This window comes from Neofelis nebulosa, chromosome 6, assembly GCF_028018385.1.
Source record: "Neofelis nebulosa isolate mNeoNeb1 chromosome 6, mNeoNeb1.pri, whole genome shotgun sequence".
Lineage (NCBI taxonomy): Eukaryota > Metazoa > Chordata > Mammalia > Carnivora > Felidae > Neofelis > Neofelis nebulosa.
Genome location: NC_080787.1, coordinates 79,228,640 through 79,254,418, shown reverse-complemented (window position 1 = coordinate 79,254,418; position 25,779 = coordinate 79,228,640). Strand labels below are relative to the sequence as shown.

At 38.1% G+C, this 25,779-nt stretch overlaps 1 protein-coding gene across 4 annotated transcripts in view; it reads left to right on the top strand.

Annotated features, from left to right (window-relative positions):
• The window catches only part of CEP162 (centrosomal protein 162), a 112,852-nt gene extending 95,890 nt beyond the window's left edge, over positions 1-16,962 (top strand). For all 4 annotated transcript variants that reach the window (XM_058734621.1, XM_058734620.1, XM_058734619.1 and 1 more), the window contains one exon: positions 15,379-16,962. In XM_058734621.1, coding sequence (XP_058590604.1) covers positions 15,379-15,588 — 210 coding nt within the window. In that variant the 3' untranslated portion in view covers positions 15,589-16,962. The remainder of the gene's footprint in view (positions 1-15,378) is intronic.
• Positions 16,963-25,779: the final 8,817 nt, after the last annotated feature.

The following is a 25,779-nucleotide window of genomic DNA, read 5'->3' as shown; positions in this document are numbered from 1 at the left end:
CTTTGAATAACACGTCAGACCAGACGTACTTAACAGATATTGGATGTAATGGGCTGTGAATAGCAGCAGCATATACATTCTTTTCAAGTGTGCATGGACTGATCTTTAGGATAGATCACATTAGACCACAGAATAAGTTTTAGACTATTAAGAAGATTGAAATCAAGCATCTTCTCCAACCACAATGGTATGAAAGTACAAATCAATTACAAAAATAAAAGAAACAGAATACAAATACATGGAGGCTAATCAAGATGCCCCTAAATAACCAATAGGTCAATAAAGAAATCATAGCAGAAATTTAAAAATACCTTGAGACAAATGAAAATGGAAACAATATTCCAAAATCTTTTGGACATAGCAAAACCAGTTCTATGAGGGAATTTTTTTTTTTTATAGCTACACAGGCCTACCTCAAGAAACAAAAATCTCAAATAATCTAACATTACGCATAAAGGAACTAAAAAGAACAAAGCTCAAAGGTAGAAGGAAAGAAGGAAATAATAAAGTTCATGACAAAAATAAATGAAATAGAGACAAAAAAAATAAGGAAGATTAGTGAACTAAGAGCTGGTTCTTTAAAAGATAAAACCGATAAGCCTTTAGCTAGACTCCTCAAGGAAATGAAAAGACTTCAATAAATAACAATAAAGAAATGAAAAAGGGAGAGTTAAAATCAGCAACACAGAAATACAAAGGATTATAAAAGACTACTATGAAAGGTTATATGCCAACAAATTGGACAACCTAGAAGAAATGTATTTTTATAAATACAAAATCTCCCAAGACTGAATCAGGAAGAAATAGAAAATCTGAATAAATTAATTACTAGTAACAAAATTGAATTGGTGGGACACCTGGATGGCTCAATTGGTTTTAGGTCTGACTCTTGGTTTCTGCTCAGGTCATGATCCCAGGATCGTGGGAGCAAGCCCTATGTGGGGCTCCCTGCTGAGCATGGAGCCTGCTTAAGATTGTGTCTGTCTCTCTCCCCGAATTGTGTTCTCTCTAAAAATGAAATTAAAAAAAAAATTGAATTGATAATCCAAAAATTCCCAACAAAGAAAAGTCTGGGACCAGATGGCTTTAAATGTTTGGAAGAATTCACCTGTAAAGAAGAATTAATACCAATCCTTCTCAAACTATCCCTGCCCCCCCACCCCAAAAAAAAATGAAGAGGAAGGAATGTTTTCAAATTCATTCTACAAGCCCAATATTACCCTACCAACAACAAAGACACTACAAAAAAAAAGAAGAACATTACAGAAAGAAGAAAATTCCCTGATGAACGTAGATGCAAAAAATCCTTAACAAAGTATTAGCAATCTAAATTCAAAAATACATTAAAAGGATAATTCACCACAGTATGGTGGGATTTATAGGATACAAGGACGGTTGAGTTCTTCAAATCAACATGACATACCATATTAGCAAAATGAAAGTTAAAAATCATATGATTTCAATAGATGCAAAAAAGCATTTGCCGAAGTTCAGCATACATTCATGATAAAAAATTCTCAATACGCTGAGTATAGATGAAACCTCAGAAAGGCCATATATGACAAACCCACAGCTGACATGATACTCCACAGTGAAAAACTGAAAAGTTAGCTTTTTCACTAACATCAGGAACAAGGATGTCCACTCTTTGTTATACTCCAAGCTAGTACCAGAAGTCATAGCCACAACAACCAGATAAGAAATAAAAAGCATGCAAATTGAAAAGGATGAAGTACAACTGTCACTATTTACAGATAACATTGATAATGTATATAGAAAACCCTAAAGATTCCACCAAAAATCTATTAGAATAAATGAATTCAGTAAAGTTGCAGGATGCAAAATTAGTGTACAGAAATGCAACAGATGTCTGTACATTAACAACTAGCAAGAAGAAATTAAGAAGACCATCACTTTATAACTACATCAAAAAGAACATACATAAAAATGAATTTAACCTAAGAGTTGAAAGACCTGTACTCTTAATACTGTAATACATAGATGAAAGAACTTGAAGATAACACAATAAATGGAAAGATACACATGGATTGGAGGCGTATTGTTGAAATGTTCATAATACCTAAAGCAATCTGCAGATTTGGTGCAGTCCCTATCAAACACCAGTGGATTTTTCATGAAACTAGAACATATATTCCTAAAGTTGATATGGAATCACAAAAGAACCCAAATACACAAAGCAGTCTTGAGAAAGAACAAAGCTGGAGGTATCACACTCCCAGTTTTTCAAATGTATTACAAAACTATAGTAATGAAAACAGTATAGTCCTGACATGAAAACAGACACACAGATCAATAGAATGGAATAGAAAACTCAGAAATAAACCCATGCTTATATGGTCAATTAATCTATGACAAAGGAGGCAAGAATATACAATGAAGATAAGATCATCTCTTTAATAATGATAATGGTGCTGGTAAAACTGGACAGCTGCATGCAAAAAAAAGATGACCACTATCTTACACTATATACAAAACAAAAGGAAACAAACAAACAACACCTCAAAATGGATTAAAGACCTAAATGTAAGACCTGAAACCATAGATCTACTTTAAAAAACAGTAAACTCTTGGACATTAGTCTTGGCAATGTTTTGGGGGTTTTTTTGTTTTTTGTTTTTGAATAGGCCTCCTTAGAAAACAAAAGCAAAAATAAACAATTGGACTACATCCAATTGCACATGGGGTGCCTGAGTGGCTCAGTTGGCTAAGCATCCGACTTCCATTCAGGTCACAATCTCATGGCTCCTGAGTTCGAGCCCCGCATCAGTCTCTCTGCTGTCAGCACAGAGCCCACTTTGGATCCTCTGTCTCCCTCTCTCTTTAACCCTCCCCCACTAGTCAAAAATAGACACTTAAAAATAATTTTTAAAAAATTAAAAGCTTTTGCACAGCAAGGAAACCCAACAAAATGAAAACATACTGAAGGAGGTATGTGAAGAAGTCAAACTATTAGGAGGTATTTGCAAATGATATATCCAGTAAGGGGTTAATATCCACAACAAATGAAGAACTCCTAACTCAACACCAGAAAAAAAAAATCTAATTTAAAAATGGGCAGTGGAGGGGAAGGGCCAAGATGGCAGAACAGCATGGAAGTTTTTTTTGTGTGTCTCTTGTTCCTGAAATGGAGCCAGATCAACACTAAACCATCTTGTACACCTAGAAAACTAATTTGAGGATTAACACAACAATCTGCATGACCTGAACCGCAGAACTTGGCAGGTACATGGCATGGAGAGGTGAACTGGGGGAGAGAGAAGCTGCGAGGGGGGCTGTTTTTGCTTGTGGAGAGAGGAAGTGGGTAAGGGGAATGGGAAAAGCAACCCCACACTCCCCTGCCCACCCTCTGCTGAAAGCAGCTGGAGAGAAAGTGGAAGAGTGGAAACAGCCACAAGGGACTGAACAAAAAAGGGAAAAAGGAGAAAGGAAACAGTTTAAATTCCATTAAGACTCTATAAACAGGGGGAGCACAAGAGAGTCTGAAACTCCACAGCTCAATACCACGCAGTGCTCTGGTGGGAAGAGCAAATCCTGAGGAACAGTGAGCAAGGTCCAAGGGGTTCAAGGTCCACACAGGAAGTGGCGGTTCCCCTACTGGGAGGATATTTGGTAGAGACTGTGCAGCCTCCACACAGACAGAGGTCCCAGGGGACCCTGGAAAACAACCACATTCGCTGGTGTTGGAACAAGGACATTAAAGGTGAAGCCTGGTACCAGATGTGTGTTGTGATTTTCCATAATACCTGAAACACTGCTGCTACACGATCGTGTGAACTTTTTTGGCAGCAGGCTGGCACCCAGCCACAGTCTCTAGGCAGCACCACGATCTCATGAACGTTTTCTAGGGGCAGACCGGCACCCAGTCATTGCTCAGGGAGACCCTCCCACAGAGAGGCTGAATGGGTCCAGCCACAGTCCCTCAGAAGTGAGGGGTTGGGAAAAAGCCACATCTGAGATAAAACTCAGGAGGGAGGTGCCATCTGGCAGCCTCACGGCTTGGCCAAAGACAGTGTAGAAGAGGGAAATGGATAGAAGCCAGAGACAAAGGAGGGGTGCTTGATTGCTGCATGGGGAGAACACAGAGTTCTGATACTAAAGAGTAGGTAGCTGGGGGATGCCATTTTCACCCCTCCCACACAAGGGCATACATACCTACATGCATCACAACAATCAACCCCAGTAAGCCAAGCAGTGCCATCTAGTGGAGAATGGAGCTGTTACATTAAGCCCTGCCCAACCGGGCCAACCATGCTCTTGAGGAACACCACAAGTCTCTCTGCCAGCTTATAGACTATAAAGTGCTTCATAGTTTGACTTCTGGGGCAAACCAGATGTAATTTCAATCCTATTTCATTTTGTTCACTGTTCCATCTATTCAATTTTTTTTCCTTTTTCTGTATTCAAGAATGAGAAAAAATTTTTATTTTCCACTTTTCTTAAAAAGATTTTTCTTCAATTTTTTTTCTATTTTTTTACTTTTTTGTAAATTTTTTATTTTTTTGAAAATTTTTTAAATTCTATTTTACTTTCATCATTTCATTCTATTTTGTATTCTTTTTCAAATTTTCAAATGTTTTCCTTTTTTCTTTTATTTTTTTTCTTATCTTTCCCTTTTTTCTCTACTCTATCAAGCTTTTTTCAACAACCAGACCAAAACACACCTAGTATCTAGCATCCTTTATTTGATTTCTTTTGTGTTGTTTTTAATTTTTAATTTTTTTTATTTCGTTAATTCCTTTTGTTCCTTCAAAATGACAAAATGAAGGAATTAACCCCAAAAGAAAGAACAGGAAGAAATGACAGTCAGGGACTTAACACAGATACAAGTAAGATTCTGAACCAGAACTTAGAATCATGATTCTAAGAATACTAGCTGGGGTTGAAAATAGAATCCTTTTCTGTGGAGACAAAAGAAGTAAAAGATAGTGAGGATGAAATCAGAACTGCTATAACTGAGCTGCAATCTCGGATGGATGGCATGGCAGCAAGGATGGATGAGGTAGAGCAGCAATATAGAGGACAAAACTTATGGAGAATAATGAAGCAGAAAAAAAGAGACTAAGGCAAAATAGCACAATATAAGCATTAGAGAACTCAATGACTCATTAAAATGGGATAACATCAATCATAGGGATCCCAGAAGATGAAAAGAGAGGAAAAGGGGTAGAAAGTTTATGTGAGCAAATCATAGTAGAAAACTTTCCTAACCTGGGGAAAGACACAGACATCAAAATCCAGGAAGCACAAAGAACTCCCATTAGCTTCAACAAAAAATGACCATCAACAAGGCATATCATGGTCAAATTCACAAAATACTCAGGCAAGGAAGGAATCATGAAAGCAGCAAGGGACAGTAAGTCTTTAACCTACAAAGGAAGACATCAGATTTGCAGCATACCTATCCATAGAAACTTGGCTGGCCAGAAAGGATGGCAAGAGATATTCAACGTGCTGAATCAGAAAAATATGCAGCCAAGAATTCTTTATCCAGCAAGGCTGTCATTCAAAATAGGAGAGATAAAAACTTTCCCAGACAAACAAAAATTAAAGGAATTTGTGACCACTAAACCAGCCCTGCAAGAAATTTTAAGGAGGACTCTGAGGGGAGAAAAGATAAAAAATAAAACAAAAAGACCAAAAGCAACAAAGGTTGGGAAGGACCAGACATCACCACCAAAAACTCCAACTCTACAGGCAACATAATGGCAATAAATTCATATCTTTCTGTACTCACTCTAAACGTTAATGGTCTAAATGCTCCTAATCAAAAGACATGGGGTAATAGAATGTATAAAAAAAATATATCCATCTATATGCTGTTTACAAGAGACCCATTTTAGACCTAAAGACACCTTCAGATTGAAAGTAAGGGGATGGAGAACCACCTATCATGCTAATGGTCGCCAAAAGAAAGCCAGGATAGCCATACTTGCATCAGACAACCTATATTTTAAAATAAAGACTGTAACAAGAGGCGAAGAAGGGCATTATATCATAATTGAGTCTATCCACCAAAAACATCTAACAGTTGTAAACATTTAAGCCCCCAGCATGGAAGTACCCAAATATATAAATCAGTTATTCACAGACATAAAGAAACTCATAGGTAATAGTACCATAATAGTAGGGCACTTCAACACCCCACTTACTGCAATGGACAGATCATCTAATCAAGAAATCAACAAGGAAACAATGGCTTTGAATGACACACTGGACCAGATGGACTTAACAGATATATTCAGAACATTTCATCCTAAAGCAGAGTACACATTCTTCCTGAGTGCACATGGAACATTCTCCACAATAGATCACATACTGGGACACAAATCAGCCCTCAACAAGTATAAAAAGATCGAGATCATACCATGCATATTTTCTGACCACAACGCTATGAAACTTGAAATCAGCCACAAGAAAAAATTTGGAAAGATAACAAATACTTGGAGACTAAAGACCATCCTACTAAAGAATGAATGGGCTAACCAAAAATTAAAGAGGAAATTGAAAAGTACCTGGAAGCCAATAAAAATGATAACACCACAGCCCAAAACCTCTGGGATGCAGCAAAAGCCGTCATAAAAGGGAAGTATATAGCAATCCAGGCCTTCCTAAGGAAGAAAGGTCTCAGATACACAACCTAAGCTTACATCATAAAAAGCTGGAAAAAGAACAGCAAATAAAACCCAAAACCAGCAGAAGACAGGAAATAATAAAGATTAGAGCAGAAATCAATGCTATCGAATCCAAAAACACAGAACAGATTAATGAAACCAGAAGCAGGTTCTTTGAAAGAATTATCAAAATTGATAAATTCCTAGCCAGTTTGATCAAAAAGAAAAAGGAAAGGATCCAAATACATAAAATCAAGAATGAAAGAGAATAGATCACAACCAACACAGCAGAAATACAAACAATAGAATAATCTGAGCAATTATACGCCAATAAAATGGGCAATCTGGAAGAAATGGACAAATTCCTAGAAATACCTAGTTATCAAAAATCTCCCAAAGAGTCCAGGGCCGGATGGCTTTCCAAAGGAATTCTACCAAACATTTAAAGAAGAGTTGACACCTATTCTTTTGAAGCTGTTCCAAAAAATAGAAATGGAAGGAAAACATCCAAACTCATTCTGTGAAGCCAGCATTACCTTGATTCCAAAACCAGACAAAGACCCCACTAAAAAGGAGAATTACAGACCAGTTTCCCTGATGAACATAGATGCAAAAATCCTCAACAAGATACTAGCCAACTGGATCCAACAATACATTAAAAGAATTATTCCATATGATCAAGTGACATTTATACCTGGGATGCAGGGCTGGTTCGATATCTGTAAAACAATCAATGTGACACATTACGTCAATAAAAGAAAGGACAAGAACCACATGATCCTCTCAATAGATACAGAGAAAGCATTTGACAAAATACAACATCCTTTCTTGATGAAAGCCCTCAAGAAAGAAGGGATAGAAGGATCATATCTTGGGGCACCTGGGTGGCTCAGTCAGTTGGGCCCCCAACTTTGGCTCAGGTCATGATCTCACTGTCTGTGGGTTCAAGCTTCGTGTTGGGCTCTGTGCTGTCAGGTTAGAGCCTGGAGCCTGGTTCAAATTCTGTGTCTCCCTCTCTCTCTGCCCCTCACCTGCCCATGCTCTCTCTTTCTCTCAAAAATAAATAAAGATTAAAAAAAATAAATAAAAAGGATCATACCTTAGCATCATAAAAGCCATATATGAAAGACCCACCACTAATATCATCCTGAATGGGGAAAAACTGAGAGCTTTCTCCCTAAGGTCAGGAACATGACAGGGATGTCCACTCTCACCACTGTTATTCAACATAGTATTGGAAGTCTTAGCCCCAGCAGTCAGACAACACAAAGAAATAAAAGGCATCAAAATTGGCCGGGAGGAAGTCAAACTTTCACTCTTTGCAGATGACATGATACTCTATATGGAAAACCCAAAAGATTTCACCAAAAAACTGCTAGAACTGATCCATGAATTCAGCAAAGTCGCAGGATATAAAATTAATGCACAGAAATCAGTCACATTCCCATACACCAACAATGAAACAACAGAAAGAGAAATCAAGGAATCAATCCCATTTGCAGTTGTACCAAAAACCATAAAATACCTAGGAATAAATCTAACTAAAGAGATGAAAAAATCTACACACTGAAAACTACAGAAAGCTTATGAAAGAAATTGAAGAAGACACACACACAAAAAAATGGGAAAAATATTCCATGCTCATTGATTGGAAGAACAAATATTGTTAAAATGTCAATACCACCCAAAGCAATCTACATATTCAGTGCAATCCCAATCTGAATAACAACAGCATTCTTCACAGAGCTAGAACAGTCCTAAAATTTGTATGGAACCAAAGCAATCTTGAAAAAGAAAACCAAAGCTGGAGGCATCACATTCCTGGACTTCAGTATGTATTACAAAGCTGTAATTATCAAGACAGTATGCTACTGGCACAAAAACAGACACTCAGATCAGATCTGGGAACAGAGAACCCAGAAATGGATCCACAAATATATGGCCAACTAATCTTTGGCAAAGCAGGAAAGAATATCCAATGGAATAAAGACAGTCTCTTCAAATGGTGCTGGGAAAACTGGACAGTGACATGCAGAAAAATGAACCTGGACCACTTTCTTATACCATACACAAAAATAAACTCAAAATGGATGAAAGACCTCAATATAAGACAGGAAGCCATCAAAATCCTAGAGGAGAAAACAGGGAGCAACCTCTTTGACCTCAGCGCATCAACTTATTTGACATGTCTCCAGAGGCAAGGGAAACAAAAGCAAATATGAACCATTGGGACCTCATCAAGATAAAAAGCTTCTGCACAGTAAAGGAAACAATCAGCAAAAGTAAAAGGCAACTGACAGAATAGAAGATATTTGCAAACGACCTATCAGATAAAGAGGTAGTGTCCAAAATCTATAGAGAACTTATCAAACTCAACACCCAAAAAACAATCCAGTGAAGAAATGGGCAAAAGACATGAATTGACACTTCTCCAGAGAAGACTTCCAGATGGCCAACCGACATATGAAAAAATGCTCAACATCACTCATCATCAGGGAAATAAAAATCAAAACCACAATGAGATACCACCTCACACCTGTCAGAATGGCTAACATTAACAACTCAGGCAACAACAGATGTTGGCGAGGATGTGGAGAAAGAGGATCTCTTTTGCACTGCTGGTAGAAATGCAAACTGATGCAGCCATTCTGGAAAACAGTATGGAGGTTCCTCAAAAAATTAAAAATAGAACTACCCTAAGACCCAGCAATTGCACTACTAGGTATTTGTCCAAGGGATGCAGGTGTGCTGTTTCACAAACTATAGAAATGATCCCTGAAAGTATAGTCTTTCAGGTGTGCTGTTTCAAAGGGGCACAGGCACCCCAATGTTTATAGCAGCACTGTTGACAATAGCCAAAGTATGGAAAGAGCCCAAATGTCCATCAACAGATGAATGGATAAAGAAGATGTGGTATATGTATATACACAATGGAGTATTACTCAGCAATCAAAAAGAATGAATTCTTGACATTTGCAACTACATGGATGGAACTGGAGGGTATTAAGCTAAGCGAAATTAGTCAATAGAGAAAGACAAATATCATATGACTTCACTCATAGGACTTTAAGATACAAAACAGATGAGTATAAGTACAAAAGGAAGCAAAAATAATAAAAATCAGGGAGAGGGACAAAACATAAGAGACTCTTAAATGCAGAGAACAAACAGCATTGCTGGAGGGTTGTCAAAGGGGGGATGATCTAAATGGGTAAGGGGATTAAGGAATCTACTCCTGAAATCATTGTTGCACTATATGCTAACTAACTTGGATGTAAATTAAAAAATTAATTAATTTAAAAAATAAAATAAATAAAAATGGGCAGTGGACCTGAATATTCTTATAAAGACATACAGGTGACCAACAAACACATGAAAAGATGTTCAATATCACTAATTGTCAAGGAAATATTTTCAGAATGGAAACACAATATACCAAAACTTAGGGGAGGCAGGAAAAATAACTGATACAAGTTCATAGCAATAAATGCATATATGAAGAACCAAAAAAGATTTCATATAGACAACTTTAAACCTCACAGAACTAGAGAGAGAAGAATAAATGAAGCCCAAAGTTGACAGAAGGAAGTAACAAAGATCAGAGCAGAAATAAATGAAATAAAGACTAAAAATAAGAGTTGGTTCTTTTAAAGATAAAATTAACAGACCTTTAGGTAGACTAACCAAGAAAAGAGAGAGAAAACTAAAATAAATGATCTCAAAATGAAAGAGGAGACATTACAACTGATACCACAGAAATACAAAGGATCATAAGAGACTGGCATGAATAATTGTACAGCAACAAATTAGACAACCAAAAGACATGGATAAATTCCTAGGAACAAAACTTAACAAGAAGACATCATGAAGAAATAGAAAACTTGAAAAGACTGATTATTATTAAGGAGATTGAATTGATAATCAAAAACCTCTCAACAAACAACATCCAGGACCAGAGGGCTTCCCTGGTGAATTCTAAAAACATTTAAATAATTGGTACCAATTCTTTTGAAACATTTGCAAACAAAAAGGAGGGAACTCTTCCAAACTTATTTTGCAGGGCCAGCATCACTCCAGTGCCAAAACCTTGCAAGGATGACACAAGGCAACACTGGCCAATATCCCTCATGAACATAGATGTAAAAATCATCAACAAAATATTATCAAGTCAATATCAGCAATACATCCTAAGAGGGTCATACACCATTAAGTTGGATTTATTCCAGAAATGCAGAAATTGTTCCTCATCCACAAATCAGTGTGATACACCTCATTAACAAAATGAAGAGTAAAAAGCTTAAGATGATCTCAGTAGATGTAGAAAAAGCATTTGACAAAGTTCAATATCTTTTCCTGATAGAAACTCAACAAATGGTATAGAGGGAAGGTACTTCGACATAATGAAATCCATATATTAAAAACCCATAGCTATCCTCATAATCCATGGTGAAAAGCTGAAAGCTTTTCCTTTAAGATCATGAACAAGATAAGGATGCCCACTCACACCACATTTATTCAAAATAGTATTGGAAATCTTAACAAGAGCAATTAGTCAAGAAATAAAATGCCTCTGGGGCACCTGGGTGGCTCAGTTGGGTGAATGTCCGTCTGACTTCAGCTCAGGTCATGATCTCGCGGTCTGAGTTCGAGCCCCACGTCGGACTCTGTGCTGACAGCTCAGAGCCTAGAGCCTGCTTCGGATTCTGTGTCTTCCCCTCTCTCTCTGCCCCTCCCCTGCTCATGCTCTGTCTCTCTCTCTGTCAAAAATAAATATTAAAAAGAAATTAAAAAAAAAAGAAATAAAATGCCACCAAATTAGAAAGGAAGTACAACTACCACTCTTTGCAGATAACATGACATAATATATAAGAAACCCTAAAGACTTTACCAAAAACTATTAGAAATAAAAAATTCAGTAAAGTTGCAGAATACAAAATAATATACAGAAATCTGTTGCATTCCTATACACTAATAAAAACCATCAAAAAAATTTTTTAAGTTAATTTTAAAAAATTTAAATGCCATGCTTATAGATATAGAGAATAGATAGGTGGTTTCCAGGGGTAGAGGATGGGAGGTAGGAAAAATGGGTGCCAGGAGAAAAAGGTACAAACTTCCAGCTAAAATAAGTTATATGGATGTAATAGGCAGTGTGGTGACTATAGTTAATATAATAAACTGTATATGTTAAAGCTATTAAAGAGCAAATCTTAACAGTTCTCCTTACTAGAAAAACAAATTTTGTAACTATGTATGACAATGGATATTAACTAGTATTATGTGGTGATCTTTCTGCAGTATTCACAAATATCAATCATATGTCACACATGTGAACCTAATGTTACATGTTTATTATACCAATACAATAAACATAAAAAACTAAGTTCATCACCTCTAGACCCACCTTAAAATAAATGCTAAATGGAATTTGTCAGGTGGAAATAAAATGAAGCTAATTAACATATTTAAAATGTATGATTATTAGGTATAAAACTCACTGGAAATGGTAAATAGTCCAAAGTCAGATTCACTAAGATTGTAGTGGCAATTCATAATTCATTTACAACTCTAGTTTAAAAGTTAAAAAACAGGTGTGCCTGGGTGGCTCAGTTGGTTAAGCATCCGACTTTGGCTCAGGTCATGATCTCACTGCTCATGAGTTCGAGCCCTGCATCAGGCTCTGTGCTGACAGCTCAGAGCCTGGAGCCTGCTTCAGATACTGTGTCTCCCCCTGTTTCTGCCCCTCCCATGCTCATTCTCTTTCTCTCTCTGTCTCTCGATAATAAATGTGTTTTTTAAAAAGCTAAAAAACATTAAAAATAACCATAACTATACTAATTTGTTATTGGATACAAAATATAAAAAATGTTCATTTTAACATCAATAACCTGAAGTTGAGGGGAGGGGTAGAGTAAAAGTGTAAAGTTATCTACTTAAACTAGGTTGTTATATCATATTTTATGTAAGCTTCGTGGTAACCACAAAAGAAAAACCCGTACCAATTACAGAAAAGATTATGATAAAGGAGTCAAAGAATACTACTACAAAAAGTTATCACATCACAAAAGACAACTGCAAGAGATAAGCAAGGAACATAGGATCTACAAAACAGTCAAAAAATAAAATGGCAATTGTAAATCTTTATCAGTAATTCCTTTAAATGTAAATTGATTAAATTCTCCATTCAAACCACATAATTCCCAAGTGGATGAAATACAGATCCAACAATATGCCCCTACATGAGACTTTAGCTTTAAGACAAACATCATAGGCTGAGGGAAGGGATAGAAAAATGTATTTCAATCAAATGGTAACCAGTAGAAATCAGGAGTAGCTATAATTATGTCAGACAAAATAGATTTTATGCTAAAAATCTGCAAAAGAGACAAAGGTAATTTCATAATGATAAAAGGGTCCATCCATCAATTAAATATATCAATTGTAAATATTTATGCATCCAACATCACAGCACCTATGTATAGAGAAATAAACAGCAATACAATGATAGAATGGATCTTATCAATGGATAGATCTATCCAAACAATCAGTAAGGATTTAAACAGTGGGATTTAAACAGTGCTATAGACAAAATGGACCTAACAAACATACACAGTACATTCCTTCCAACAGCAGCAAAATAACCATTCTTCTCAAGCACACAAGGAAAATCTTCTAGTATAGATAATATGGTAGGCCACAAAAGCCTTAGCAATTTTAAGATTGAAATCATAGCAAGCATGCTTTCTGAACACAATGTTAGTAAACTAGAAGTCAACAGGAGGAAGAAAACTGGAAAATTCATAAACACATAAAAATTCAACATCACCTCCTCATTAACAATGGATCAAAGAAGAAATTAAAAGTAAAATAAAAAGTATCTTGAGGCAAATGAAAATGGAAACACAACATACCGAAACATATGGGTAGCAGCAAAAGCAGTTCTAAGAGAGAATGTAATAGTGATAAATGCATACATCAAGAAAAAGATCTCAAACAACTTAACTTACCAGCTCAAAGAACTAGAAAAAGAACAAAATAATCCCAAAGTTAGCAGAAGGTTAGAAATAAAGATTAGAGCAAAAATAAATGAAATGGAGTATAGGAAGACAATAGAAAATATTAACAAAACTCTAGGAGTTGGTTCTTTGAAGAGATAAAATTGACGAACCTTCAGCTAGGCCAACCAAGAAATAAGAGAGGACTTAAAATTATAAATAGAAGAGGAAACATTACAACTGATACCATAGAAATGCAGAGGATCATAGGAGATTACCATATACAACTATATGCCAACAAACAGTACAACTTAGAAGAAATCAGTAAATTGCTAGAAACATACACCCTACCAAGTCTGAATCATTAAGAAACAGAAAATCTGAACAGACCAGTTACTAATAAGACGACAGAATCCAGAATCGGCAATCAAAAATCTCCCAACAAAGAGAAACCGAAGGCCAGGTGACTTCACAGTTGTATTCTACCATACTTTTTTTTTTTTTTTAATTTAAATTCAAGTCAGTTAACACAGTGTAGTATTGGTTTCAGGAGTAGAACCCAGTGATTCATCACTTCCATATAACACCCAGCACTCATCTCAACAAGTGCCCTCATTAATGCCCATCACCCATTTAGCCCATTCCCCCACCTTCCTCCCCTCCAGCAACCCTCAGTTTATTCTGTGTATCTCTATTTTTATCTTATTTTTCCTTTCTTTCCCCCATGTTCATCTGTTGCTTCTTTTTCTTTTTTTTAATTTTTTTTTTTTTTTAACATTTATTTACTATTGAGAGACAGAGAGAGAGAGCATGAGCAGGGGTAGGGAAGAGAGAAAGGGAGACACAGAATGTGAAACAGGTTCCAGGCTCCTAGCTGACAGCACAGAGCCCAACGTGGGGCTCGAACTCACAAACTGCGAGACCATGACCTGAGCCGAAGTCAGACACTTAACTGACTGAGCCACCCAGGCGCCCCTTGTTGTTTCTTAAATTCCATATGAGTGAAATCATATGATATTTGTGTTTCCATGACTGACTTATTTTGCTTAGCATAATACACTCTAGTTCCATCCACATTGTTGCAAATGGCAAGAGCAGGGACACTGAGGCCAAACTGCTTGGGTATAAACCCTGACTCTGCCTCCAATCGGTTGTGTGTGAATCTTGAGCAAATTATTTTTTGCTTATCTGTGCCTCTATTTCCCTACCTGGTAAATGGGGGTAAATATATAAAATTCACCTCCTACTATGTTTTGCAGGGTTAAATGAGTTAACATATGTAAAATGTTCTATGTAAAACCAAGCCTGGCACATGATAGATGCTACATACATGTACTTTTATCATTTTTACTGCTGTAATGTATATTAATGACGTGTGTTGTATATTAGAACCGTTTTGATTGTGTCTCAAGTGCTAATCTTGAGGAACTACATTGGTGGGGGGGGTGTTTGGATTCATACCAACGTATTAGAAATTTCTGATGCTTTGAATGCCACATTTTTTTTAAAGCTTTGAGTTAAAAAAACAAAACTCAAGCTCCCTAACTCCTCCCTATCAGAATGAGAATTCCTGGTTCTTACCCTCTTCTTCCACAAGCTTATTGATGGACACAGGCTCCCTCTCCTTCTCCCTCCCCTCTACTATAGTCAGCATTGTCGCACTTGAGCTTTCTTGGAATGTTAAATCTTCACCCCCACGATGAACTGTAACAGTAATAATAGATTTTTATTTTTGTTTATTTTGTTTGCAGATAATACAGCAAACACACCAAGTAGTAGAAACTGAGCAAAGCAAAGAAATTGAGAAATGGAAAAGACTTGCACAGTTGAAGAATCGTGAGTTGGACAAGTTCCGCACAGAATTAGACTCAATATTAGATGTTCTTCGAGAACTGCACCGGCAGGGGGTGGTTGTGCCGGTTGCTTTTGCAGAGGAAGTGAATGCATCGGAGTATTACTAGCAACTGGGATTTTCTGTGACCTCATGGAAAGGCCTGATGATGGATGATGAATGGGATTGTGCCACTGTCAGAAAAAGGCTTTTGAAAACTAATGTTCCAGTATGTTGCCAGAAAGCAAATAGTACAAGAGCAACATTTCAAAATAAACTGCCCTAAACCAGTGGAAAAAAAAAAAAGAGAAAGAGAAAAAAAAAACCATTATGCTGTATTTTACTGAAAATCATTAACCAGTCACATTTTAAGTAACTTCTGGACAAGTCCCTTTATGTCAGAGGATTAGAGCTAGGGAGATGAATTGTAAAAGGTCTAACTTAAATTCTAGATATGAAAAGAAAAAAACTGCTCATACTCCGCCATTTTTGACTAAGTGTGTATTAATCCTTGGTACCAGAAAAACAGCTCCTGTTTCTCATGGAAACATGGAGAAGAATGTGAGCACAGTGGTTTGAACAGTCACATCCACAGCCACCTGAGTGGCAGAGCTTCCACAGTATTTGACAAGAATTATAACTTTGTACAGGCAGAAAAACTCACTTGTGTTCTCCCAGATTTCCACTTCTACCTCCGGGTGCCTCGTTTTCGCATCTGATATAAAAGGTGCAAAACGTATTTAACATTTTAAGAGGGGAATTTGATTTATTGTTTTAATCTTTTACGCTCCATGTCTTAAATGCTAGTCCTTTTTTGTAAGTCTAAGATTATAAACAGAATATAACATCTTTACTTTCTCTATTTAAAAAGTAATATATGTTCATTAGAAAAAAGTAAAAACATGCACATAAGTAGTTGGATTGTTATTTTTTACAATGCCCTTTTCCAAAAGCAGATAATATATGGAATACTGGTGTGTTAAAGCTGTAGCCACCTTATTTTCAAGTGTTTGGGCCCTGTGCTGTCCTATAGAAGTATAATATGAGCCACATGTAATTTTCAGTGTTCTTATAGCAACATTTAAAAAGATAAAAAGAAATGAAATTAATTTGGGTAATTTATATAATCAATCTAAATATCAGTATAAAAATTGAGTTTTTACATTTTTCCCCATACTTTGTCTCCAAAATCTGGTATATTTTACATCTCAGCACAACTCAGTTTGGACTAGCCACATCCCAAGTGCTCAATTACCATATGCCAGTAAGTGCAATTCTGAAATAATAATTAAAGTGTGAAATACTATGTAAAAGACGGGTAAAACAGATCTTGGTGAAATTATGAGTAGCAAATATGAAATGTGGAAATTAAATATAAGGAATGCAAGTAAAGTCTTAATGTTCAACATTTCTTATGTCCTTAAGATGGTAGAAAAAGCATTATTTAAAGGTAGCTATTTTTTATGTGAAAGAATATTAAGTTATAAACTATTTTGGTTATTAATTGAGTGTATTTTTGTGTTTTTTTTATCTGTAAACCTATTAATTTATAGCTACACTCATCCCTCCCTCTGTCCTTTTGACTATCCATCAGCCATTCATTCCAAGCACAAACATGGTTAATTCTGAAACACAAGGAAGGGCAAACATCAAATAGATTATTACTTACAGAGAAAAGTACATACTGTGTTGATGAGGATTCTTTATTCTTTTGGAATAAGCTGTGCATATGGCAGGTGTTCAATTCTGTTTATAGATTAAAGATCCCTAAGTACTATCAGAACTATTAGTTATACCTAAAATCCTCAGGAACCATACTCCATTCCTTAGTCATTGCCCTAAGGGTCTAGGATGAGAACACAGAAGATAGAGAACACTTAGGCTATCCTGAATAGGAAGACTTTTATGAAGAATTAATCTCCAGAAATTATCAGTCCCCTGCTACCAATTACATCCCTCTCACAAGGTCACAAGTTACCTGCATCCACAGGGCAGGAACCTCACCAGGATATATGGCTTGCTGCTGACACCACTGCTTTTGTGCAGAGGGATTTCTGATTCAATTACTTTTAGCCCATAGCATTCTAGAACTAGTATCAACGCATCACCCTTGGGAAATCTAGGCTTTAGTATTAGGGTCCCATTCCCTGTTACAAAAATCCTGAATTTGTGACTAAATGCCAAGAAGGCGAAAACAAGTATTTCTCTTTCCCACCCATACTGCTAAAAGCTCTGATTAAGTCAGATCCACAGGCACATTATGTATGGAGGTAATCCTATTCAGAGTAAGACGCTTTATAGTTACCTAGCTCTTCACGCTATCCTGCTTTGAAGAGCTCTTTAGCAATAGGTAGTGAGAGGAGTGGATTTGAAAGTTTTCCAAATCTCCCAAGTTACTATAATTCTATTTTGGTATTTGAACCCATGAATTAGAGCCTTCCCTTGTAGTTTCTGTAGAAAAGTCAAAAATGGAAAGCACATATATTCTCTTTTAGCACCTGTCCAGCCCTAATTAGCCTATTTACTACTCCCTTCTAGTCTAAACCATAGCAGATCCATTTGTCTCCAGGTTTGCTGAAAGCTTCAGTCACAACCACCTAAACATACAAAAAGGAGTTGTGGGAGAGGAAGATGGCGGCATAGGAGGACACTGGGCTCACTGCGTCCTTCTGACCACTTAGATTCCACCCACATCTGCCTAAATAACCCAGAAAACTGCCAGAAGACTAGAATGGACTCTCTGGAGCCAAGTGTAGATGAGAGGCCCATGGAAGAGGGTAGGAAGGGCAGAGAGGCAGTGCATGCTACCCAGACTGGCGGGAGGGAGCTGGGGTGGTGGAGGGGCAGCCAGCCCACCCGGCAAGGCAGAGCCCCCGAGTCTGGCTTGAAAAAGCAGAGGGGCCGGACGGAGTGTGTTCTGACAGCCAGCAGGACTTAACATCTGGAATGTTATAACTCAACAGCTCTGCTCAGAGAGTGGGAGAGTTGTTGAGCCCTGGAGGACAGAGCTCAGTTTGGAGGGGAACAAAGGTGCTGGGAAGCGCCGTCTCCCTCGCCCATCCCCCAACCAAAATTTCAAAGGGAATCAGTTCCCCTCACGGAACTTGCTTGCACCATGCAAACACCCAACGTTGTGCTTCTGTGGATCCATCCCCCCGAGGGGTCGGCCTCCCTCCCAGTGCCGCAGGGCCCCTCCCGAAGCAGACCACCACCGAAGGTAAAGCGAGCTGAGCCTGCCCCTCCCGCCCCTGTGCACCTTGCGGATCCACCTCGGCTAATATGCCAGATCCCATCGAAGCAGTACCCCAAGACTGGCAGTGTGCAAATAGCCCAGACAGGGGCCACACCACTCCACAGTGAGGCCTGCCCCTGGGAGAGGGGAAGATAAGGTACACACCAGTCTGTGGCCCCAGTGCTGGGCTGGGGGCAGACATCAGGTCTGACTGCGGCCCCGCCCACCAACGCAAGTTACTCCAGACAGCACAGAGGAAGAGCCCTGCAGTTCTGCGCCACCCCAGGGACTATCAAAAATGACAAAACGGAAGAATTCCCCTCAAAAGAAACTCCAGGAAGTAGCGACAGCTAACGAACTGATCAAAAACAACTTAAGCAATGTAACAGAAAATGAATTTAAAATAATAGTCATAAAATTAATCACTGGGCTTGAAAAAAGTACAGAGGACAGCAGAGAATCTATTACTACAGAGATCAAGGGACTAAGAAACAGGAGGAGCTAAAAATGCTATAAATGAGGTGCAAAATAAAATGGAGGCGACCACAGCTTGGATTGAAGAGGCAGAGGAGAAAATAGGTGAATTAGAAGATAAAATTATGGAAAAAGTGGAAGCTGAGAAAAAGAGATAAAAAAATCCAGGAGTATGAGGGGAGAATTAGAGAACTGACACAATTAAATGTAATAACATATGCATAATTGGGATTCCAGAGGAGGGAGAGGGAAAGGTGCTGAAGATGTACTTGAAGAAATCATAGCTGAGAACTTCCCGGATCTGGGGAAGGAAAAACGCATTGAAATCCAAGACGCACAGAGAAAGAACTCCCTTCAGACATAACTTGAATAGATCTTCTGCACGACATATCATAGTCAAACTGGCAACATACAACGATAAAGAGAAAATTCTGAAAGCAGCTAGGGATAAACATGCTCTAACATATAAAGGGAGACAGATAAGACTAGTGACGGATTTATCTACTGAAACTTGGCAAGCCAGAAAGGAATGGCAGGAAATCTTCAATGTGATGAACAGAAGAAGTATGCAGCCGAGAATCCTTTATCCAGCAAGTCTGTCATTTAGGAGAGATAAATGTCTTCCCAAACAAAAAAACTGAAGGAATCTGTCACCACTAAACCAGCCCTACAAGAGATCCTAAGGGGGATCCTGTGAGACAAGGTACCAGAGACATCACTACAAGCATGAAACCTACAGACATCACAATGACTCTAAACCCGTATCTTTCTATAATAACACTGAATGTAAATGGACTAAATGCTCCAACCAAAAGACATAGGGTATCAGAATGGATAAAAAAAACAAGACCCATCTATTTGCTGTCTACAAGAGACTCATTTTAGACCTGAGGACACCTTCAGATTGAAAGTGAGGGGATGGAGAACCATCTATCATGCTACTGGAAATCAAAAGAAAGCTGGAGTAGCCATACTTATATCAGACAAACTAGACTTCAAAGGTTGTAACAATAGATGAAGAAAGGCATTATATAATAATTAGAGGGTCTATCCATCAGAAAGAGCTAACAATTATAAATGTCTATGTGCCGAATACAGGAGCCCCCAAATATATAAAACAATCACAAACATAAGCAACCTTATTGATAAGAATGTGGTAATTGCAGGGGACTTTAACACCTCACTTACAGAAATGGATAGATCATCTAGAAACATGGTCAATAAAGAAACAAGGGCCCTGAATGATACATTGGATCAGATGGACTTGACAGATCTATTTAGAACTCTGCATCCCAAAGCAACAGAATATACTTTATTCTCGAGTGCACATGGAACATTCTCCAAGATAGATCACATACTGGGTCACAAAACAACCCTTCATAAGTATACAAGAATTGAGATCACACCATGGATACTTTCAGACCACAATGCTATGAAGCTTGAAATCAACCACAGGAAAAAGTCTGGAAAACCTCCAAAAGCATGGAGGTTAAAGAACACCCTACTAAAGAATGAATGGGTCAACCAGGCAATTAGAGAAGAAATTAAGAAAAAATGGAAACAAACGAAAATGAAAATGCAACAATCCAAATGCTTTGGGATACAGCGAAGGCAGTCCTGAGAGGAAAATACATTGCAGTCCAGGCCTATCTCAAGAAACAAGAAAAATCCCAAATACAAAATCTAACAGCACACCTAAAGGAAATAGAAGCAGAACAGGAGAGACACCCCAAACCCAGCAGAAGAATAGAAATAATAAAGATCAGAGCAGAAATAAACAATATAGAATCTAGAAAAACTGTAGAGCAGATCAACGAAACCAAGAGTTGGTTTTTTGAAAAAATAAACAAAACTGATAAATCTCTAGCCAGGCTTCTCAAAAAGAAAAGGGAGATGACCAAAATAGATAAAATCATGAATGAAAATGGAATTATTACAACCAATCCCTCAGAAATACAAGCAATTATCAGGGAATACTATGAAAAATTATATGCCAACAAACTGGACAACCTGGAAGAAATGGACAAATTCCTAAACACCCACACACTCCCAAAACTCAAACAGGAAGAAATAGAAACCTTGAATAGACCTATAACCAGTGAAGAAATTGAATCAGATATCAAAAATCTCCCAAAAAATAAGAGTTCAGGACCAGATGGCTTCCCAGGGGAATTCTACCAGACATTTAAAGTAGATATAATACCTATCCTTCTCAAGCTATTCCAAAAAATAGAAAGGGAAGGAAAACTTCCAGACTCATTCTATGAAGCCTACATTACTTTGATTCCTAAACCAGACAGAGACCCAGTAAAAAAAGAGAACCAATATCCCTGATGAATATGGATGCAAACATTCTCAATAAGATACTAGCAAATTGAATTCAACAGTGTATAAAAAGAATTATTCGCCATGATCAAGTGGGATTCATTCCTGGGCTGCAGGGCTGGTTCAACATTAACAAATCAATCAATGTGATACATCACATTAATAAAAGAAAAGAACCATATGATCCTGTCAATCAATGCAGAAAAAGCATTTGACAAAATTCAGCATTCTTTCTTAATAAAAACCCTCGAGAAAGTTAGGATAGAAGGAACATACTTAAACATCATAAAAGCCATTTATGAAAAGCCCACAGCAAATATCGTCCTCAATGGGGAAAAACTGAGTGCTTTCTCCCTGAGATCAGGAACACGACAGGGATGTCCACTCTCACCGCTGTTGTTTAACATAGTGGTGGAAGTTCCAGCATCAGTAATCAGACAACAAAAGGAAATCAAAGGCATCAAAATTGTCAAAGATGAAGTCAAGCTTTCACTTTTTGCAGATGACATGATATTATACATGGAAAATCCAATAGACTCCACCAAAAGTCTGCTAGAACTGATACATGAATTCAGCAAAGTTGCAGGCTACAAAATCAATGTACAGAAATCAGTTGCATTCTTATACACTAATAATGAAGCAACAGAAAGACAAATAAAGAAACTGATCCCATTCACAATTGCACCAAGAAGCATAAAATACCTAGGAAGAAACCTAACCAAAGATGTAAAAGATCTGTATGCTGAAAACTATAGAAAGCTTATGAAGGAAATTTAAGAAGATAAAAAGAAATGGAAAAACATTCCATGCTCATGGATTGGAAGAACAAATATTGTCAAAATGTCACTACTACCCAAAGCTATATACACATTCAATGCAATCCCAATCAAAATTGCACCAACATTCTTCCCAAAGCTTGAACAAGCAATCCTAAAACTTGTATGGAGCCATAAAACACCCCGAATAGCCAAAGTAATATTGAAGAAGAAGACCAAAGCGGGAGGCATCACAATCCCCGACTTTAGCCTCTACTACAAAGCTGTCATCATCAAGACAGCATGATATTGGCACAAAAACAGACATATAGACCAATGGAATAGAATAGAAACCCCAGAACTAGACCCACAAATGTATGGCCAACTAATCTTTGACAAAGCAGGACAGAATATCCAATGGAAAAAAGACAGTCTCTTTAACAAATGGTGCTGGGATAACTGGACAGCAACATGCAGAAGAATGAAACCAGACCACTTTCTTACACCATTCACAAAAACAAACTCAAAATGGATAAAGGACCTGAATGTGAGACAGGAAACCATCAAAACCCTAGAGGAGAAAGCAGGAAAAAACCTCTCTGACCTCAGCCACAGCAATTTCTTACTTGACACATCCCCAAGGGCAAGGGAATTAAAAGCAAAAATGAACTATTGGGACCTCATCAAGATAAAAAGCTTCTGCACAGCAAAGGAAACAATCCACAAAACTAAAAGTCAACCGATGGAATGGGAAAAGATATTTGCAAATGACACATCGGACAAAGGGCGAGTATCCAAAATCTATAAAGAGTTCACCAAACTCCACACCCGAAAAACAAATAATCCAGTGAAGAAATGGGCAGAAAACATGAATAGACACTTTTGTAAAGAAGACATCCAGATGGCCAAAAGGCACTTGTAAAGATGCTCAATGTCACTCCTCATCAGGGAAATACAAATCCAAACCACACTCAGATATCCCCTCATGCCAGTCAGAGTGGCTAAAATGAACAAATCAGGAGATTTAGATGCTGGAAGGGATGTGGAGAAATGGGAACCTTCTTGCACTGTTGGTGGGAATGCAAACTGGTGCACCCGCTCTGGAAAACAGTGTGGAGTTTCCTCAAAAAGTTCAAAATAGACCTACCCTATGACCCAGCAATAGCACTGCTAGGAATTTACCCTAGGGATACAGGAGTGCTGATACCTAGGGGCACTTGTACCCCAATGTTTATGGCAGCACTCTCAAATAGCTAAATTATGGAAAGAGCCTAAATGTCCATCAACTGATGAATGGATAAAGAAATTGTGGTTTATATACACAATGGAATACTACATGGCAATGAGAAAGAATGAAATATGGCCCTTTGTATCAATGTGGATGGAACTGGACAGTGTTATGTTAAGTGAAATAAGTCATACAGAGAAAGACAGATACCATATGTTTTCACTCTTATGTGGATCCTGAGAAACTTAACTGAAGTCTATGGGGGAGAGGAGGAAAAAAAAGAGGTTAGAGAGGGAGAGAGCCAAAGCATAAGAGACTCTTAAAAACTGAGAACAAACTGAGGGTTGATGGGGGGTGGGTGATCGGTATTGAGGAGGGCACCTTTTGGGATGAGCACTGGGTGTTGTATGGAAACCAATTTGACAATAAATTTCATATTAAAAATAATAATAATAAACATACAGATAGGAGGGAACATTCCTTCCCACCCACACTCACTTTGTAGGATTGTTGTTAAGAAATAAGTTTGAAGGGCAGTATCTACTCTATAGATAGGGGAAACCTATAGGAGGAAAGGAAACATGGAGTTTAATCAGAACAAAATGAATTAGTAAATTCAGGAACAAGCAAAATGGACAACTTTGTGGAGAAGCAGACAAAACAAAACAAAACAAAAAGTGTACCAGTTAACCATCTCTAGAGCACAAAAGTGAAGAGGCAAGAACAGCAGGACTCTGATCCAGCAAGCTATTCTCATTAAGCCTTCCTTGCACTTGAACTCTTAATGGTCACTTGCCAATGGTCCCCTGCCAATAGTCCCCACCTTAGGGTACTGATATTACAACGAGAAAATCCTGATGCAGGGGACAGATGGTAGCAGACTGCACATGATCTGTGTTTAAGTTCTTGGAGAAAGGTCTGGAAGGGATTTTGGAGAAGAATTTGTAAGGTAGGCAAAAGTAAAGTCATAAGGGAAAGAATATTCATAAAAGGGTTAAACTGAGCCTGCTTATTAGAAAAGACTGAGTGGAATGAAGCCCAGGGACAGGGTTTCCTCACCAGCTCTGGGCAGTAAGTGTAAATAATCACAGATTTGCATGCCCATGTCTTACCTGTTAAGCTCATTATCATGGCCACATGTAAGGATCCCTAATAAGAACCAGCAGGTGCTCATCCCCTGCCTTGGGATCAGAGCCTTCACAGCAACTCAGTCCCTTATACATTGTAGGGGCTTAGTAAACGAATTGCTTTTTGTGCCCTGGCCTTCACCTACAACCCTCGCCTCCCTCCAGTCCCCAGAGACTATATCTGCACTCTACAACAGGATAACGTTGGGTCTGCAGCTCTACCTTTCCTCTCTGAGTGCTGGCTCCTATTCCCAGTTCCTGCCAGAATTACCCACTGTTCTCAAAAAGTCAACTTGTTTGAAACCAGCTCCTCACATTTCTTCCTGAAACCAGCTGCCCACTCCCCTGGGTTTCAACGTTCTCCAGACAGTTCTAAACCTTGAGGCATTCTCAACTGTCAGTCAATTCGGGATGCTAGAACAAATTACCATTGATTAGGTGGCTTCAACAACAAACATTCATTTCTCATAGTTCTGGAGGCTGGGAAATCCAAGATCAAGGTGTGCGATGACAGTTTGCTTCCTGGATTGAAGAGGTCTGTCTGCTTGTTGTATCCTCACAGGGTGGAAAATAGAGAAGCAAGTCCTCCAGGTCTTTTATAAGAGCACTACTCTCATTCATGATGGCTCTGCCCTTACAACTTCATCTAATCCTAATTACCTCGAAAAGGCCCCACCATCACACTGGGGGATTGGGTTTCAACATATAAATTTTGAGGGGACATATTTAGTCCACATCAACTAACTCTCCTCGACATGTGGTCATCAAACCTGTAGCCAATTTCTTCAAAATAATGCCTGTATCTCCCTGTCCCTTTCCACCCCCACATCCACCCGCACTGAAACCCTGTCACCATTTTACTCCTTTTAGTGTAGAGATGAAATTGCCCCTATGCTTTCCACACCCCAAATAGCCTGCAAAACAACATTGCCAGGCAGTTCTTTCTAAAGCTCTGCTTGATGCATACAGGCTTCCCACTTGACCCAGTTGCTTTTTAGGTGTAAATGTTAGAATCCTTACCCTAATCCTTCAAGGCACCACTCGGTGTGACCCAGGCTTCCTCTCCACACTCCATTCCAGACCTCTAATCTATTACACAAATACTCCCTATACCAGTTTTCTATTACTGCTTTAACAAATTACCACAAGCCTAACGGCTTAAAACAGTACAGATTTATCA